The 17,855-nt window shown below is 40.2% G+C and overlaps 2 protein-coding genes across 4 annotated transcripts in view; one reads left to right on the top strand and one right to left on the bottom strand.

Moving 5' to 3' along the window:
* The window catches only part of LOC115593741 (protein transport protein Sec24A-like), a 20,113-nt gene extending 14,158 nt beyond the window's left edge, over nucleotides 1-5,955 (bottom strand). Inside the window, exons 1-2 of one of the 2 annotated variants that reach the window (XM_030437356.1) lie at nucleotides 5,574-5,955; nucleotides 1,777-2,397 (exon numbers count right to left, since the gene is read on the bottom strand). In XM_030437356.1, coding sequence (XP_030293216.1) covers nucleotides 1,777-2,397; nucleotides 5,574-5,634 — 682 coding nt within the window. In that variant the 5' untranslated portion in view covers nucleotides 5,635-5,955. The remainder of the gene's footprint in view (nucleotides 1-1,776; nucleotides 2,398-5,573) is intronic. The other variant, XM_030437357.1, reaches the window with a different exon arrangement.
* Nucleotides 5,137-17,855, top strand: sar1b (secretion associated, Ras related GTPase 1B). 2 transcript variants are annotated; one of them, XM_030437359.1, is made up of 7 exons: nucleotides 5,137-5,196; nucleotides 9,602-9,677; nucleotides 13,312-13,431; nucleotides 13,674-13,739; nucleotides 13,944-14,047; nucleotides 14,584-14,715; nucleotides 16,139-17,855. In XM_030437359.1, exons 2-7 carry the CDS (start codon nucleotides 9,620-9,622, stop codon nucleotides 16,253-16,255), a joined length of 597 nt encoding a protein of 198 aa, XP_030293219.1. In that variant the 5' UTR covers nucleotides 5,137-5,196; nucleotides 9,602-9,619; the 3' UTR covers nucleotides 16,256-17,855. The 2 variants fall into 2 exon arrangements, with proteins under 2 accessions (XP_030293219.1, XP_030293218.1); XM_030437358.1 differs by lacking the exon at nucleotides 5,137-5,196 and adding an exon at nucleotides 6,439-6,630.

Genomic DNA, 17,855 nt, shown 5'->3' with positions numbered 1-17,855 from the left:
GGCAATTGATTATTTTGGCTGGTGGTGAAATAATGTGAGATTTTAGAACTGCTTGTGACATGTGGCATTTTAAAGCAAGAAAGCAGTCAACAGAGTACACATTTCCACGAAGACCTGATAATTTCTCCAGTTAGCTGCTACTTTCACTGTCACCATTGTACTGGGAAGATACGCCCTGATGGTGCAGCTGGGGGAAAGGTCGCTAAAAATCAAGCAGACTTGTGAACAGTATTTTGAACAGCAATTTTCAAGCCAAACTGACCGTAAGATCGAGAGACATGCTGATAACAGACAGATAGAGTCAATCATGTGACCTCTGATTCAATGCAGAAGTACTGCACTGAAGACAAAAAAAAAAATCTAAGTTAATTTACAAAAGGCCATGACGAATCATCCAGACACTTTGACCACAGATTACACAACAACTTCTATAATGCTTATATGACTTAACAAAACCACTTCCTCCAGAGAAATGACAACTTTGAGTAAAAGGTTACTGAGATTTAATTGAAAGCGGTCTTTTGTTTCTGACACTGATCTGAATACTTCTGTGGAGACGAACCATAAACTCCCAGAGCAAGAAATTAAAAGAATATCAGAATGTCTAAAAATGCCATAAAGACAAAACGTGTGTGTGCATTCTGCAAATATCACCAGTAGAAAGCTTTGAATTCAGCAACACAAGCTGCCTCATAAACTGAAATTACAATTTGGCTTAAAAGCCACGTCACACTCCAACTTAAGATTCGCATTGGAAACAATAAAATTCTAATTCGAACTTTGTACCAATTCAGAGCAAACGAGTCTCTGTGCCTGGAAGGGAGCCAGAAGCAGCAGTGGGTTGACATGTTCAGTGCCGGAGCAGAGGGCAATGTCCAGCTCCAACATGTCAGCTTTCTAGATATGCATATCTGCAGAACATGTCAGTAACAGACGACAGTGTCCACGAAAAGGTACAAGACACAGGAGTCCGGCTTCTGAAGAGTTACTGGAGGGGCACAGTGGTGGATATTTAAAAAAACCTGCATGTTTTACAAAATCACAGTGATTATATGATGAGGACCCATGAATTAATTGGACAAAGTTCACTGGCCTGATTTTACTGAACCTGAGTCATCGTTTTATTGATCTGACCCAAGGAGTGGGTGCATCATTAGTTTCTCATTTGCTACGGCTAGAATGATCCACTCTTCTCTGCAATCATTTGATCCTTTGTTGGAAAATAAATGTATACAATGCATTTGGACTTCAGAAGAGCCTTTGTATTCCTACTCAGGATATGTGTAATAAGTAGACTAGTCAATTAAATGTGGCACCAGTAATACTAATCGGTAATTTTTTTAACGTTTCTTTTACGAATGTACACTTTTAAATTACATATTGGCATAATTTGCACTGAAATGTCATACTTTCCTTGTCAAATGTATTACTTTTTTTTTTATTCCAGTACTATTGTTGATGTACAGAATGTATGTAGATGTTACGCAGCCACCAGCTACTGTAACATATACATCTTTTGGACAATGGACAACAACCTTAGTGATGAAACCATGTTCAATTTTGGCTGCCTTCTAAGTGTTTTCTGTCTTTTACATTAGTCAACATCTCATAATTTAAGGTGATTCAGACATTATTGAGTAAGAATTCTCATATTAATGTATTGGCACACACGCACACATTTTTGCAGTGATCCCTCAAATGTGGTTATCCAAAAAAGATGGAGGCAGGATATTTTACTTAGGGAAATTAATCATTAGCAACATCCTGAATTCCTACCTTGCTGGGTGTATCCGTGTGCAGAGGTCGGGGGCATGCTTGGGCCTGGTGGCTGAGGGGCACCGTGGGCCACTTGGGCTGGTGGTGCTGAGCTGTAAGCTGCTGCTGATGACGGTGGTGGTGGCAGTGTTGCTGTCGAGCTTGCAGCTGGGTTCACATGATTAGCCACAGGGCCGCGGAGAGGTGCATTCATGGATGCGGGTGGCCCCATCATTGGGGGAGCTGTGTTGTACTGCCAAGCTGGGGCCATGGGCTGAGGCTGCTGTGGGTTCTGGTAGTAGCTACTAGAGGACACAGGTGGAGGTGGAGGTGTGGCCTGTGCAGGGGGCAGCCGAGGCCCAGGGCTGGGGCTGGCAGACTGTGGAGGGGTGTGGGGTGGAAGGCCTCCCATTGGAGGCCTGGTTAAAAGTGTCTGGCCTGGAGGAGCTGGGTAGGACGTGGGTGGTGGGCCAGGCTGGTAGGCGCTGACTGGGGGACCAGGCTGGTAAGGCCCAGAGGGGTAGAGTCCAGGGCCGGGGGGTATGGGAGCTTTGGCCTGCATTGGATTGTAGGGTGGTTGGTGTGTCATACCATAGTTGACCCCTGGCAGTTGCTGCAGGGCAACTGGATTCTGTGACGGACCTGATGAGGACAAAAAGAAATACAGACATGTTAAAGAGATTTATACAACAGGTTTATTTAGTCATTGCATATTTCATGTACCCAAAACCACACAGATCCAGTCATGTCCTGCTTGACCAAAGCCATTATGCAAAACTTCTGTAAGGTAGCTTTACATTCAAAAGCTCAAAAGCATTAGCATCCCAGACAGATGACTCCTGCAACTTGATTCTATGTCTGAAAGGGTATTTTGCTTGTGATTCAAGTGTCTTTTAATTAAAGAAAATCCTTGGGTTTAAATCTGTTCAGTTCAATACGTTAAAATGAAAAACAGATGGCACAGCACTAGGAGTGACTACCACTCCAATCCACCAAACGACCAATGAACTAACAGCCTGGGGTCTAATCCTTTTACCTGGATTTAATTTCCAATGATCTGGCTTCAGTGACAGTGAGTGTGGGGCTCTGAGCCACCTTACTTGACTTAGCAATTTTGCACAATAAAGAATGCTTTGATGGCAGAGCCAAGACTGAAATGTTGCACTTGATTCTAAATCTTATGAATGCCATATATCAATACCCAGATGCACGTTGTCATTCCAAATATCAAAGTAGGATTTACTCTTTTTTTAACTAGCAAACAAACAATGTGAGATCTTGCCAATAGCAACTAATAAATAGTTAACCAAGACTCCGTAAGACAAATGAGAGACAGGGTCAGAGTGGCAATAAATGTTACCTTAATATAAATCCAATAATAAACAGGCCACATCACTTAAACTGCAGCATCAACATATCGCTGTTTGTATCCTAAATGGTTACATAATGCAAACAGATTCACTGTGATCCACTCAGTGCAGCACGACATAAGTGGACAGAGCTAAATTAGCAGAGAGAGAAGGGATTAGAAAACAACCCTTCTCAATGTGCAAAGATAGATGAAGGTCCATAATCCACGTCAAATCTTTGTCCTTCCTGAAAGCGGGAAATGTAAGAACTAAAGCCCCCAGTCAATTACAGCCCTTGTCCAATCAGAAAGAGCAGGATTTGGAAAAACACTTCTCAGCCAATCACAAACCACCTCACTGAAAAGGGAAAACATACAGGAATTAGAAAATAAAGATAACTGCAAATCCAGAGTTGAGGCAGCAAATACACAAGCTAAAGAGAAACAAAGGACCTTCAGAGACCCTTTTATTGCTAGGGTCATGTAAAAAAGACACTTGTGAGAAAAGTTTGGAATGGTGAGCACTTGATTAATGTATGTTCAAATAACTGATAAATTAACTCTACTCCGAAAACTGATCCTGTTCAAATAAGAGAGCTTTCAAATGGGGAGGGGGACCATTCAACTCTGTTTCTTCACAATTTAAAGACTGTACTGCCTGCAAACGTGTTACTCTGCTTAGTATAGTAAAGCAATCAAGTAAACCTTTGCTACTTTAATCTTTGGCACAGGTATAGCGCACTACAACTAGTTGCCTCATTGAGATCAAGAGGCTGTATGATAAAAACAGAATGGAAATCAGCCAACAGATGACATCCTCTGGTGTGAGCTTGTTTACAGTAGGTAGGTTCACTTTAGTTCCTTTCAGTCTGTATGAAAGCTGCGTCCTATGGTGAAGAAATCATACTAAGATTATTCTGACAGATATTGCAATGTGATTCAAGATTTGTGGAAATTATCATTTGTGTGTCACTATCATGTGACATTTGCTGGGGCCTGCACCAAACTAACATGTTTTCTTTTATCTGGAGAACCAGATTTGTAGGGCAGGACATCTCTGCATTACATTTACCTATATCAAAAAAAAAAAGCAGCTTCTTGTGATCTGGACATCGCACTTAGCCAATAGCCATTTCGTCATTTATCATGCAGACCTATTCTTTATACGTGACACTTTAACCATGTCATTACTGTGTGTTACTCGTGACAACATGCGACACACTGAACCAGCCTGGTGTGGGAATATATAAACACTAATCCCTTTTCTTCATGATTGTTTACAACAGCCCTTAATCCCATTAGGTTGTTCATTCACATTACACATAATCCGTGATAGGAATTAATTTACAAACTCAGTTTTAAGGAGTGACATGCCTTCACATTGTTCGCAGATTGATCAATGAACAGAGTTGGATTAACACCTTTCAGTGACCCTTCTGATTCAAGGGAGATTGAGGGGGAAAGTAATTAACAATAATAACTTTGGATACACGCATCTAGAGATTAAGTGAACCACGGAGGCATTATAAACTGGAGCTGCAGTTGCTTCATCCGCACAGCACTAAAGAGCTCCCTCACATGCAGCGATAAGAAAGGCCACTGAAGGCTGCGCACAATCAAACTTTTGTCAGCTGCCGCCGAGTACGACTGGATTGTTGTTTATTTTCTCAGCGTTCATAGGAACCCTATAGGGATGTGTGAGTAATATCAAACTGGTTGAGCCTGGAGAAAGCGGTACAGTGACATATCTGGATCATCCCCAATATGCCACATGTACAGTGAAAAGTAGAAGGCAATCAACCCCGAGCTATATTGCCAGCTCACAAAATAGGCATTGCACGATAATGAGATGACAAATTAACCAGAAAAGTGCATTACTCACTGGCAATGAAACTACAGGGGGGGAAAAAACCCACGCAGGCAGATTGGAAAAGGCAAGTCAAAGCTCGTTAGACGTTTATATGACAGGGAAAGTTGGCTGGCTATCCGAGCAGCTTGACAGGAGAGGAATACGTGCTAGCTTTTGATGTGATCTCATCATCGCCGTTTTGTTTACAGGGAGAAGATGGGACATCCCGACACCTGGCTTAAAAGTAACGATACCTGTTGACTATTTGTCAACCTGTTGGTTTTCCACCTGGATAATTCTATGGTAGCAAATACTAGCATAATTTAGTTAGCGGGGGGTTAGGTTTGCCTGTCGTAGCGATAGACACTATTCTCTGCCTTCTTAAGTCAGTAAGGTAACACAGGTCAAGATTAACTTCAGTTATCCCGGCGTAACTGTACCTGCAGGCTATTCCTCTGCCACCTTAACATAGCGTTACTTAGCAAGCCACTTAGCTAACCGCTAGCAAATAGCCAGTGGGGCAAGATCCAAGAACTGCTGCTAGTATTAGCTTGTTAGTTTGCTAATGTCAGCTTCATTTTTTTTATGACTTTCTTTAGTCATATTTTGAATGTTACTCACCATTCGCGTATGTCTGTCCTGTCCCTGTCCCATTCTGAGAGTTGAACCCCGCAGTTGACATCTTGAAATAGACACCAGGATCTAATTTAGTGGTGCTTGGTTGGCGAAAAGCTAGCTGCGTCTTTAGCTAGCTACCTAGCTGGCAGTCGCGGGGTAACGTTTAAACCTGTGGCTCTGACGATGTGGCGTTTAGTCAAAGCGGCGTCTACGGTGACGTCTCTTAATTTCTTAAAAAGTTAATTAGCTGACTTGTTGGCGATCACAGGGCCATGGCTATTACCGAGACCCCGCTCAACTAGCTACGGGTGAGTGACGATAGGCCTTGTCAGAGTAATCGTGTAAGACACTTCTCCTCTTTCACCGGAAGTTGGGATCACCCAGCAGGATCAACGTAAAAATCGTCGGGCATGCGCAGTGTGTACACGTGGCATTTCCTCTGGTGCTCTCGATATTTCAGTCTACTGGAAACAAGAGCAGGGAGTAAAATCTCTGATGTACAATTAATGCCTTTTTAAAGCATTTACTTATTTAGTTGTTGTTGTTGCGGGATTGGTGAAATACCTGCCAATAAAGCAACATTTATTTGGATCGATCCCCAGAGTAATTGCTATCTTCAAAAAGTGACATTTAACCCGATATTTTTAGTTTTTTTATGACTTTACTGGCTTGACAGCAAATACTATAATCTGACAGTATGCGAGCCATCATTTTGTGGGTAATCTTTCACGGTTTATATAAAAGATTTACAGCTACCTTAATAAAATATTGCATTAAAAAAGATATATGTGGAAATTGTAAAATAAGAACAAACTCGACCATCGGTTTAGTTCAGTTCACCTGCCGGAAAGATGACTGTGAAACATAAACAGGAAGCGGCTGGGCAGAGTTTAGGGGAGTTGTTGGACAGCCATTGCAGTGTCGTGGCTAAGTAACAAAACACGAAAAAGGAGAGGAAGACCTGGCATTTCGCAGGCTCTCTATTTTTCGACCGGGAGACCAATTTACATGACTGTAAGAGCGAACACATTCGGCAAATTACTCTACACGTGAATAACGGGTAAGCTTTTTGTATCATTTTCTCAACAATGATGTGAAAAGAGTCTTGTGTGAACGTTCGGCATCTCGGCTAGCAAATTGTCCCGGCTCCGTACGATGCTACGTTAGCATTGCTAACACCAAGTTGGCTAACTCCTTGTTATCTAAAAACCTGGAGTTGAATAAAAGCTGAAGTTGACCCGCTGTTATGTATTTTTTAACAGTTTTATTTTTTTTCTGGAAGGAAAACAGTCACTATTACGAGTACCTGTTGTTATTAGAGTATAAGAAGTATTTACTAAGCTAACTGCTGGTTAGCTAACGTAGCCTGTAACCCCTCGATGCAACGTCGCCTTTAGGAGAATATGACACGTAGCTACTGGCTTCCTGCTAGCCAACCTAGCGTAACTAACTAGCCGGCCTCACCCAAGCTTTTTTTTTAAAAAATACACTTGACTTATATTCATGGCTTTGATTTGACTTCATATTATTTTAATATTAAGACCATTTAGGGTGTTTTGTTGGCCTGCGCGGAGCCTGTCGGAGACCAATCATCCATGTAACGTTAGCCGCGAAGGTAAAGGTTAGCTAACTTTGCTGCTACGTTGACAGTGGACAGTTTTTTTGACAGCCGTGTCAAGCCGCATCCGGCGCCTTTCACTTGATAATGGATTTACAGTTTTCCCATTAAACCATGAGGATTAACAACACCCACCTTAAGTATTATATTGGGTAGGAATTAATAAACGGAAACTTAAAGAAAAAATGGGTCCAACTATTACTGATCATGTTCATTTGAAAACTGAGCTACATATCTAAAATATCACTGACACGTTTGTATAGTTAACCTATTTTCAGGTCCTCCTTATTTGAATTTTGGGAACTATTTCAAGTTGTTGGAAGACATTGAAGAATTAGTTTAGAGGATGGGTAACGGAAAAATGCCATAACATGTAGCTTGGTGATTTTTGAGAAAGCATACCCCTCTTCAGCCATAGATAATCCTGTGCTGAAAGACTTTATTTGAAATAATGTTCATTATGTTAGAGATTTCATTCATATCAGATGTCTCACTGATTAGGTTGGATCTTAGAGCATTTCTAGTCAAAGTCCCCTCACGATTTTTACTTGGTAAACTAACAGTTTGGGTCACACATTAAATTACTGTCACTCAAATGTGGCTGGTCATGCTTTTGTTGATGAGTTAGCACTGTTGAACCATGTCAACAACAACCAAAAATGACTCCTGCTTTCAGTCAGACTTTGTCATTGCCATGCGCGGTTTTGTTTGCTCCCGTGTATATATTGGATCTGTATAAACTTGTAATTTCCGTGGTAGTTGTCAGATATTGTCAAACTGTTCACATTCACAGCTGCATCACGCCACACGTGGGAGCGTAGGGATTCTGTAATGCCTGCCCACACCGTCATAGTAGCCAATAGGTGCAGGCGTTGGAGCATATGGGACTGGAGTGTCACAGCAGCTGACGTGTAGTTCAGCTGTATTTGCGTGGTCTTGAACTTTGGCCGCCTTATACTTTAGCCCTTGAGTTGTTTGCATGTTACGTAATCAGGGCTAGAGGTCAACATCAGCTTACCTTATGCAGATTCCTCTGTAATAGTCAAAGTGTGTGTGTGTGTATGTCTAATGTTGCAAGCCAATGTTGGTTCAAAGGGATAAGGTTTCTCCTTTTCTCAGATTTTCATAACCGTTGATGAAACATTTGATCACATGTCACTTAAAAGGAGGAGAATTAGAAGCCTGTGTGAACTACAATAACAAATGATCATCACCAGAGTTTATTTTACCCAGAAACAGCAAGCTGTTGCATGTAGCAAGTCAGAACTGTTTATTTCACACAGTTACAGCTGGTCTTATCTCAGATCCATTTTGTTTTGATTGAAATACAATCTGATTAGCTTTTCATGAAAGGCTAAGACTAGGCCCCATTTCCAAGTCCCTTGCTGATGGGTATTGTTGAACAAACCCTCCTGTTGCCTGTTGAGGAGCTGTCAGATGGTATGTGATCAGTGCTCCAAATCTCCAGTCCTGCTGTCCAAAGACTCCTACTGGAACAAGCATATCATTGGCTGTAGAAAGCCAATCATTGTTCTTATCACTAGTTGCTAGTATCTGTTTGATAGGTGGAAGCTGTGCATATGTAGAGACTGAGTGCCTTGGGTTTGTGGTGAGGGCTCCTGATTGGTTCCTATTGATCATACTGTCTGTCTCCTGATACTTTCAACTGAGTCTGTTTGTCTCTTGGTATTCGGTGGTATTTTCCCCCTGGAGGTTTTAGGAATGAATAGTAAATACATCTGGATATGTTTTTTTACGTAAATAACAGTTACAGTTATAATCATAGCATTGAGACAGTATCCTCATCCATAGATCGAAAGGTAACCAAATTTGTTCTGAAATTTGCCAGTTTATCTCTATATTTATGCTCTGATCAAGATTTTGAATCTCACATATACACATTACATGATAAGTTTAAACATCTGGCTTTCCTTACTGTCCAGTGTTTTAAGCATGTGATCTGTAGAGCATCATGAAAACGTAAACTTGCAGTTTCAGAGATTTTACGAGTGTTCCCTGTAAGCCATTGTGGAAACTGTTTTGCACTTAACGATTCTGTTCATGCTGGAGATGAAGGACACTGTCTTAACGCAGAAGTTTTAATGCTGACATTTGTTTCTTTCCAAAGTCTAGATACAACCTCTGTCTGTAGGCAGGAACAGGCTCCATAAACTGAATTTGTTGATAAATATTTAGTGGGAAAGTGATGGATAAAAGCCCAAATATGATAGAGGACTTGTTTAAGGAGATTTTGTCATGTGGTCTTGCTTCAGCTTTGCTCATGCTCCATGTGATAATTATGGATGCCAAAGCCAAAATGTTGCCTTTATTCTTCCCAGCTCTTCTATTTCTCCTTCTGTGTGCAATCATGTATTCTTCCCGCTGATTTTTGTCTCCATTTCTTGTTTTTCAGGATTCAACAGCTCCGGATATGTCATTCATATTTGATTGGATTTATAGCAGTTTCAGTAGTGCATTACAGTTCTTAGGTAAGTGCTGCTGATCACACACGCACACACACACACACACCCTAACACATACAAATTAAGTTTTTAAAGCTTCAACAGTTTATTGCAAACAGTTTTTTAATGCTTTTAAAGTTAAGTTTATGAATCAAAATGGTGTGGCTGTAGTGTGAAACACAAAGCTATTTTTAAAAGTGTTAGATAACGTGGTAATGCGGTTGTTCATTTGAGGGAGGATTTAGTCGGGGTGTAATTTGATTGATTAATGTCCTCAGTGATCACAAGAAATACTTTAATTGTTTAAACAAGTGGTCCGTCCCACACCGTAGTCCTAAAATGTTCAGTTAAAGTGGGATTAACAGTCTTCTGCACAAAAGTCAGCTTTCTTTGTAGAAATCCATCCCTGTTCTGTTAGAAGTTCATGAAAGAAGCAAAGTTGGGGTCTTTTGATGTGGCGTTGTATGAGATACTTATCCCTCTCAGTACTATTACCTACAGTAGATGACTGCCATCTCTCCGCCTCTGTGGGAGTGCAAGGGAGGCAGCAGGAAGCGGGGCAGTGTACTGCTCAAACCATAAGACAAGACATAATTTAGCTACCTAAAATAAGATAAGATAATAAGATAAAATCAGACCTAAAATATATATAGCTGTTGAAGTGTATGCTATTTTTTGAAATATGTTTAGTACTTTACATTGCCGTCAAACAGCCTTTTCTTTTGGCACTGCCCTCCACTTGTGCATAGGAATACAGACCTTGTACAGTTGAGGGAATGTTGCTGAGAGCTGACAGTCATCTACTGCAGGTTATACACAGACTAGGGATAAGTACCTGAAACAGCCCACACCAAAAGACTCAAACTATCCCTTTAACTGCTTATCCACACTCCAAGATTTCATGTAATAAAATATTTTCAGCAAATCTTCCTCCTGAGCTTTAAATCTTTATTTTTGATTAGCAACAGTGTACATTAATGAACAGGCATCAAATGTAAATGCACGCAAGTTAGCTGGACATCTAGTGTTCATCAGCAGTCGCTCATCCTAATGTTAAGGGGCATCCTAGAATATCCCCCTTGTTGGGCAAAACACATGTGCTTATTTTTCATAATCAGAGACATTGCAAGGCCATTTCACACTGACAAGTTTCTAATCATGTTGTAAGAATGGAATGAATCTCTATCATCACTGCTGGCATTAAACAACCTTGATAGCTCTATGGCTACAGCACCAACACAAGCTTGCTTATGAGCTTTACTCCCAGTGGGGCCACACATGCTGCTTATGTTTCCTGTAAAGTGGTTTGGCTAAAAGCATCTACCAAATGGTTTATGCAATGTTGTCTTGTGCTGGTTGGTGACCTGATCGACTGTTGACAACTGAAGAGACAATTGTTCATCGTTTATCTTTCTGCCCATAATGATAATTCCGTAATTTCCCAGCTTGGGATCAATAAAGTCTATCTATCTGTCTATCTGTCTATCTGTCTATCTATCTATAAACTAAATTGTTGTAGAAGATAAAATCTAAAGTCCGATTCCTACTGTGTATTTACAGTAGATGTTTCTGGTGGATCTGTGTGTGTGTAGGCGATGATCAACGTTGATCAGTATAAGTGACTCTGCTCCTTAACTTTAAACAGCCTGTTAGCGATCCCCTTTCGCTTTCTAATTTCATGCGACCATTTTCTAAACCATGGTGGAATTGGTGTGGAATTGTATGAGAATATGTTTATTTGCTAGTAACATGCCCATCAATAGAGCTGTTTTGATGTGTGAAGGAAGAATTAGACAGAGTCAAGATTCTGTCAGGAGAGAGAGTCTTACAGTTAACCCCAGAAACACTTCTTCTCACTTCATCTTTTTACCACATGTCTATTTATTGCAGCACCAGCTCAAGTATGAACTTTGTTTGTGAAAGCATATATATGCATGACAGTTGACTTTGTCTTAATACAGATTCACAGTCATGTTTGAAAGAGATCACACACGTTGTGTTTTGATGAAATCAATTCACAGCATAGTTTGTCACATGCACAGTTTTCAGTTTCTGTTGTCAGACGTTGAAAGTAGTTTAACATTTTTTCACTGCTCATAAATACTGCCTCAACCTGAGGCGATCAGATTGACTACAGAAAAATTGCCCAACTGTAATGTTATGTGAACATGAAGGAAACACAACAAATGTCTCTCAGAAACATTCTGTGACTTTTCACCTCAGCTTTTTAAATGTGATAGGTGTGATCATACAAAAAATCTGGTAAAAATTCTTGTCTTATGTACCAACTGCTCCTCTACCCAACATGTACTGTTATAGTTTCTAGGCTAGCAATGCTCCTGTGAAGCAGTCTCTCCTGTTCTTCCTGTTGGACAGGTATCAGTGCTGCTGTGAGTAATGGTGACATCTAGTAGAGCTGACACAGTGAGAAATTTCACAAATCCGCTGGGTATCACTACACTGACTCAGTGGCTAAACACAAAGCCTTGTATTCTTGTCAGGAAAGTAAAGCAGTAACCAAAGTTGCACCCTTTCTCCTGTATTCATTCAGTACACCTACCTAAGAGAAACAACAATAAGAGTAAAACAATGTAGGTTTTTCGTTTTGAAGCAGAAAAGACTTTTATGCATTTTCATTTCAAAGGTAGTTTTATTTTTATTTCACACAATAGAAGATGCAAGAATGTGTATTAACTTGGGCAGGAATAGTTTTTGTTTCATTTAACCCTGATAATGTCGAGCAGAGACGGCCTCCTGTGCATGTTTTTATCATGCATCAAAGAAACTATATGTGTGACTTAATTATCCATTGCATGACTGAGAACAAGTCTGAGCTTGGCAATTCTTTTGTTGATTTTCATCTTCATGCTTTTAAGACCTTCATCCAAGTCCTTTTTAGGCAAGTCTTTCTACTCGGCAACTATCTTGGCAGCGCATTCAGGCCGTTATTTTGGACTAACAAGACCAAGCTCCATCTAAAGGAATGGGAAGAGAGCAATTACTTCGCTTTCAATGGTCACTGTGACATAAAAAACGCATGTATAGAATCACTAGTCACATCTAATACAATTTTGTGGAAGAGTTTCGTGAATTTATCCAAAAATAAACACGGGTTTTGTTTCTCCAACACATGTGCGAGGGTTCACAACACCAACATGTTCTGGCTCAATACAGAGTGCCTCGACGGGACTCAGTCAGCTCATCCCACTCAAGCATTAGAACGAATGCAAGTTTAATGCCTAATATATGAATAACTTCACCTTTCATCAAAGTAACTCTTTACATTAGTGTAATATCCTCCTCTTCAGTGCTTATAAGGAGTCCAGCTGCAGCTGCATTCATTTGTCTATAACTGTTGTGAATCTTAACTGTGTGCTGGATTCAGTGCAACAGCATGATTGGCCGATATGTTTCCTGCTTTGGCTATTATGAAGCAGATGATTGGCTTTTGGGGGTAGGGGGCAGGTTAAGTGTCACACTGCCATCGCTGATGTAACAGACTTCACCAGAGTTCACACGTGGTGACGTTTTCACATGTGTGAAATTTTCCAAGATAAAGCATTGTATAATGTGACGCATTAAATGATCTGAATTAAAAAAAAAAAAAAAGCAATTGTAATGTCCAGACTTGTAGTCTGAAATACTTCTGGCTTTGTTTCAGGACTGTACAAGAAATCCGGCAAGTTAGTATTCCTTGGCCTGGACAATGCTGGCAAAACGACGCTACTGCACATGCTCAAAGATGACAGATTGGGACAGCATGTGCCAACTTTACATCCAAGTGAGTTGGTGGTTCTCTCTAATACACATGCACATTCACACATGCTCATTCGTGTGCTGAAAAACAATCAGGCAGATTCTTCACAGATAATTATCTTGCCATTTTTAGACAAACAACTGCAGTCTGATTAAGTAATACAAAGGTTTGATTTGATATATTCACCCAGTTGTTGTGGATTAGGGATTTTTGAGCTGTCTAACTTTTCAGATTTGTTCCTGATAATTTTTCCTTTCATTCTCTAGCCTCGGAAGAGTTGACAATTGCTGGCATGACTTTCACCACCTTCGACCTTGGAGGCCACGCACAAGGTATGTTTTTGTTTACATGTCATAGTCTGTTTCGGTGAAGCTCCATTTGATTCTTTTTTCTCTGCTTCTATGATCTGGAAATAAAATGACTGACTTCTTACGACTAACATATTGACAGTATGATATTTCACAGAGGTGACACTGAAATCAAACAGGGCTGACCTTAATGTTTGTTCTTGTTTGTTGGTGTGTTGATTTAAACAGCCCGCAGAGTGTGGAAAAACTACCTCCCTGCCATCAATGGCATCGTCTTCCTTGTGGATTGTGCAGACCTGACCAGATTGATGGAATCAAAAGCAGAACTTGATGTGAGTACCTGCTAGATCACTGCGAGATGGTAGAGTAGTGTATTTGACAGCATTCAGAACTCTCCTAACCATTAAAAACAACAGTTTTGTCAAGTACTTGGTTTCTCAAGTTTAGTTTTTAAAAAGGCTTTTTTTTTATCTGTTGAAGATAAAATATGAAGAGATTAAAAAAACGTCTGAAATTTTGGGGGGGGCGGATGTATCTATGCGAGCAATGCAGGTGGTGCAAGACATTTTGTATTCAAGCAAGAGATTTAAACCCAGTTTTTCAGAAATGCAGCCTCACTGTTAGCCTTTGTCCTTAACAAAAAAATCTTGCTCTTTACCACTTTCATATATAGCTCTGTCCAATTCTTTAAGTTCATAGAGATATTCCAGAAGTAAAAAGTTGTAAAGTCCTCACAAAATGGCACCAGTTATCATTAACATTTTAAGGAATTATAACATAGTGGTGACTGAGAGTCTTTTTATTTATTTTTTATTATAAAAAATAAAAATGAAAGTAATGCCTAGTGATATATCGTCTACCTTCCCAGGCATTAATGACAGATGAGACGATCGGAAACGTGCCTATCCTGATCCTGGGCAACAAGATCGACAGACCAGAGGCCATCAGCGAGGAGAAGCTGAGGGAATTGTTTGGATTGTATGGACAGACAATAGGCAAGGTGAGTGGACGTATAACGTATCTGTCAGGACAGTACGTTTTACTACTTGTTGGGTATCTGATCGTAAGGATTATAGTTCAGTTATGTAAAGCAAAAAAAGAAAAGAAATATCACCTGTAACTGTTGCCCAGACTAGACTGGAGAAAGAATACAGCCCCTTTTACACAGCCTGTTCAAGGTGGGAATGTTGCTCCTCATTGTTGCGTATAAATAGTACAAAGACGGAAGGGGGAACCATTATTGTTCTGCCCATGAGCCATCAGCAGAGTTAATAACAGAACTGAATCTACCTCAAGACTACCTCGAAGAAAAATAGCAAGAGTAAATGTCTGCAAATTGGGAAGACAGTGATGTCTCAGAGCAACTTAATTTCAGAGCAGAGGACAAGATCAAGGGGCATATAACAGAGATTGTAAATTATTGTTATTGCCATGTTATGTCATGGTATAGAAAATCGTTAGAAATGCTAATTTTAGGTATTTAAAATGTCACATCTAATGCCAACACTGTTGTTACACATCATGCCTCTTTTAATTCTTGGACCACACACTTGGGTGCCAATATCTTACAGTTTTTTGTTCAGTATAAAAAAAACCCAATGCCGCTGTAAAGAGGGACACACACTGAAAACGTATTCACTCATGTTGAAGCAGCTTTAGAACACAGACCAAACATCAAGTTTAAGTTTGCTAAGTTAAAGTATTGCCTTCTTTACCTGCTAGGGAGCTGATTAACAAACCCACTCTTGAAATCCTTATAAATTACAATGCCAAGCCACGCAACAAGAGCTGATATCTGTTTTATATGTTTTGATAATGAGAGTCAATCTGACACTGGATAGTAGTTAAATGAGTTATTGAATCGCTGGAAGCATGACTCTTGTATAAACTGGGCTGTCTGTCTATTAAAGATGTACAAAATGTCAGCGTTGGTGCCAAGGAACAATATAATGCTTGTTTCATTCGACAAACATTCTCTAATGTAGCAGGATGCTAAAGTATGTTGTTTTTTTTTTTTTAAAGCATTTTAGGTTAAAAAAAAAAAATAGGCTATGTAGTTACAGAAACATGGTATATAGTTTATCCAGCACTGCCTAGTTTAAACAGTTTGATAGTTTGTCATTTTCTGAGACACGCCTCACTGAGAGGGAGATGTTGTGCTATACTGTTTGTGTCTGTGGATGCGGGCATACAAATATACAGACGTAACAACAAAAATGCAGAGCTCTGGGCGCTGGCAGAATGATGAGGTTTACCATTATTGAGTTGCATGTACTACCAAAATTGTAGTTATACAAAGCTGGTGGAAAATCTACAAAGTCCCTGATTAAGGCAGAAAAGGGTATTGCTTTCTGTATTAATTTTCTCAGGGGAAAAAAAAGAAGAATGTGGATTTAGTATGACTTTGCCTGCTTTTCTCTCAGGGCAACATTCCCATGAAGGAGCTGAACACAAGACCACTGGAGGTGTTCATGTGCAGTGTGTTGAAAAGGCAGGGTTACGGAGAGGGCTTTCGCTGGCTCTCCCAGTACATCGACTAAAGCTGCCGAGCCCCAACACCGACACCACCACCATCAGGAGGGGGGCGCTAAACCCAACCACTCAAGACGCCCACCGTTGCCACCAGTACCATCATACTCAGCCCCATGTTTGGTTAAACAAGTCTGCCTCCACCTTCAGAGAAACCAGTACAACTTGATCCCAATAGACTTTTATTGGTCGAACATTTGGTTCTGCACTTACAGAATTCATACCTGTAAACACAGAGACACACACGCACACACACTCGTTTCCATCTGTCTTTTTCTAAGAGAGTAACATAGCATTGGTACCACAGCAAAGGGTGTTTCAAATTCAAACGGATGATCTTTTCTATATTGTGTCTGTCGTTTGCTCCCCCTCCCTTCCTGCCATCTGTTGAGTGTGATGATAGATGCATTATAACTGTAAATCTGTATATGATTCCATTGGTATATCAACAATCCCTGATGCCTCTTACCCCTCTTCAACTCATTTCGAGCAATGAGATAGAGTGACATAGTTGTATACATTGCAGTACACTTTTTTAACAGTAAAGACATTCATTCCACATTGTATTTAATCAATGCATTTTGGTTTGTCTTGGGTTTTTTTCTTTACATTTCAGTAAATAAAATGTGTGGCCACGTATCCAGCCTTCACTATAGACGCATGGCTGTCTCACCCATTTATTAAAATGGACCAGTGCATTTAACTTAGCGTATCAGAAATTAAATCATTTTCTTCAGGTTACTTGGAAGTTAAAATCCCTCTGTTCCAGACTTCCATCTCATGGGCACAGTAGCATTGAATGGATCCAAGTAGTCTGCCGGTCCCCTCCCCCCCCCCCCCCCACCTTTTTTTTAAAGACTAGCATGGGGTGGTAGTATAGCAGATGGGAGAAGATTTTTAATAGAAAATAATACTGGCTATAACCCAGGCGAGTTTTCACGAAATCATGTAGATAGCACAATGGTCAGGGGGTGCAAATGAAACTATTTAAGTGAATCAAACTTTGAGATAAATGGGATAAAAACATGCAGTAAGAGATGAAGGGAGGAATGAACAGATGGTTGTAACATCTAGTAATTGTCAATTTGCGAAGTCCATCCTATCGATGTAATTTCCAGCGCAGACCTTTTTTACAGGGTGAATATAGTGACCAAGCGTAGATAGCGGAAGACACAGTCCCGCAGCGGGAACAGGTAGATTGGCCTCAGACGCCTCTAAGAAAGGGACCATATATATGAAATGTACATGAACACCGTACATGGATTTTGTATTTATAAGTGGTATCCTTTGATCTATGTGCATTACCAGAACCTATTATGCATGCCTTGTTCTTTTGATTTTTAATGACCAATATTCCAGAGACTACAACAGGAGGGGAAAAGATGCCAAATTTACAAAGAGAGCTGATTGTCATTTTGTTTTTTTTAACGGAAACAATGGAATTGCGCTTAATACACACTTTTTTTTTCTGTCCCCGTCCCTTTGTGTCTCTTTCATTCCCTCATGACTACGTGATGAGCTGTTCCAACAACGGGTGGGACTCTCGCTGTTGTTTGCATCTTAAAAAAAATGTAATAAATGTTTTCAATGAATAACAGGCTTTAACATTGA

Source organism: Sparus aurata, chromosome 13, assembly GCF_900880675.1.
Source record: "Sparus aurata chromosome 13, fSpaAur1.1, whole genome shotgun sequence".
Taxonomy (NCBI): Eukaryota; Metazoa; Chordata; class Actinopteri; order Spariformes; family Sparidae; genus Sparus; species Sparus aurata.
Note: the sequence above shows the minus strand (reverse complement) of the source record. Positions and strands in the feature narration are given on the sequence as shown.

Excerpts from the sequence above, each read along its gene's own strand:
- sar1b (XM_030437359.1), top strand. The coding sequence starts at position 9,620 with ATGTCATTCATATTTGATTGGATTTATAGCAGTTTCAGTAGTGCATTA. Across the intron at positions 13,740-13,943 it reads CCTTGGAGGCCACGCACAAG|CCCGCAGAGTGTGGAAAAAC; the intron begins GTATGTTTTTGT and ends TGATTTAAACAG. Across the intron at positions 14,048-14,583 it reads AATCAAAAGCAGAACTTGAT|GCATTAATGACAGATGAGAC; the intron begins GTGAGTACCTGC and ends CTACCTTCCCAG.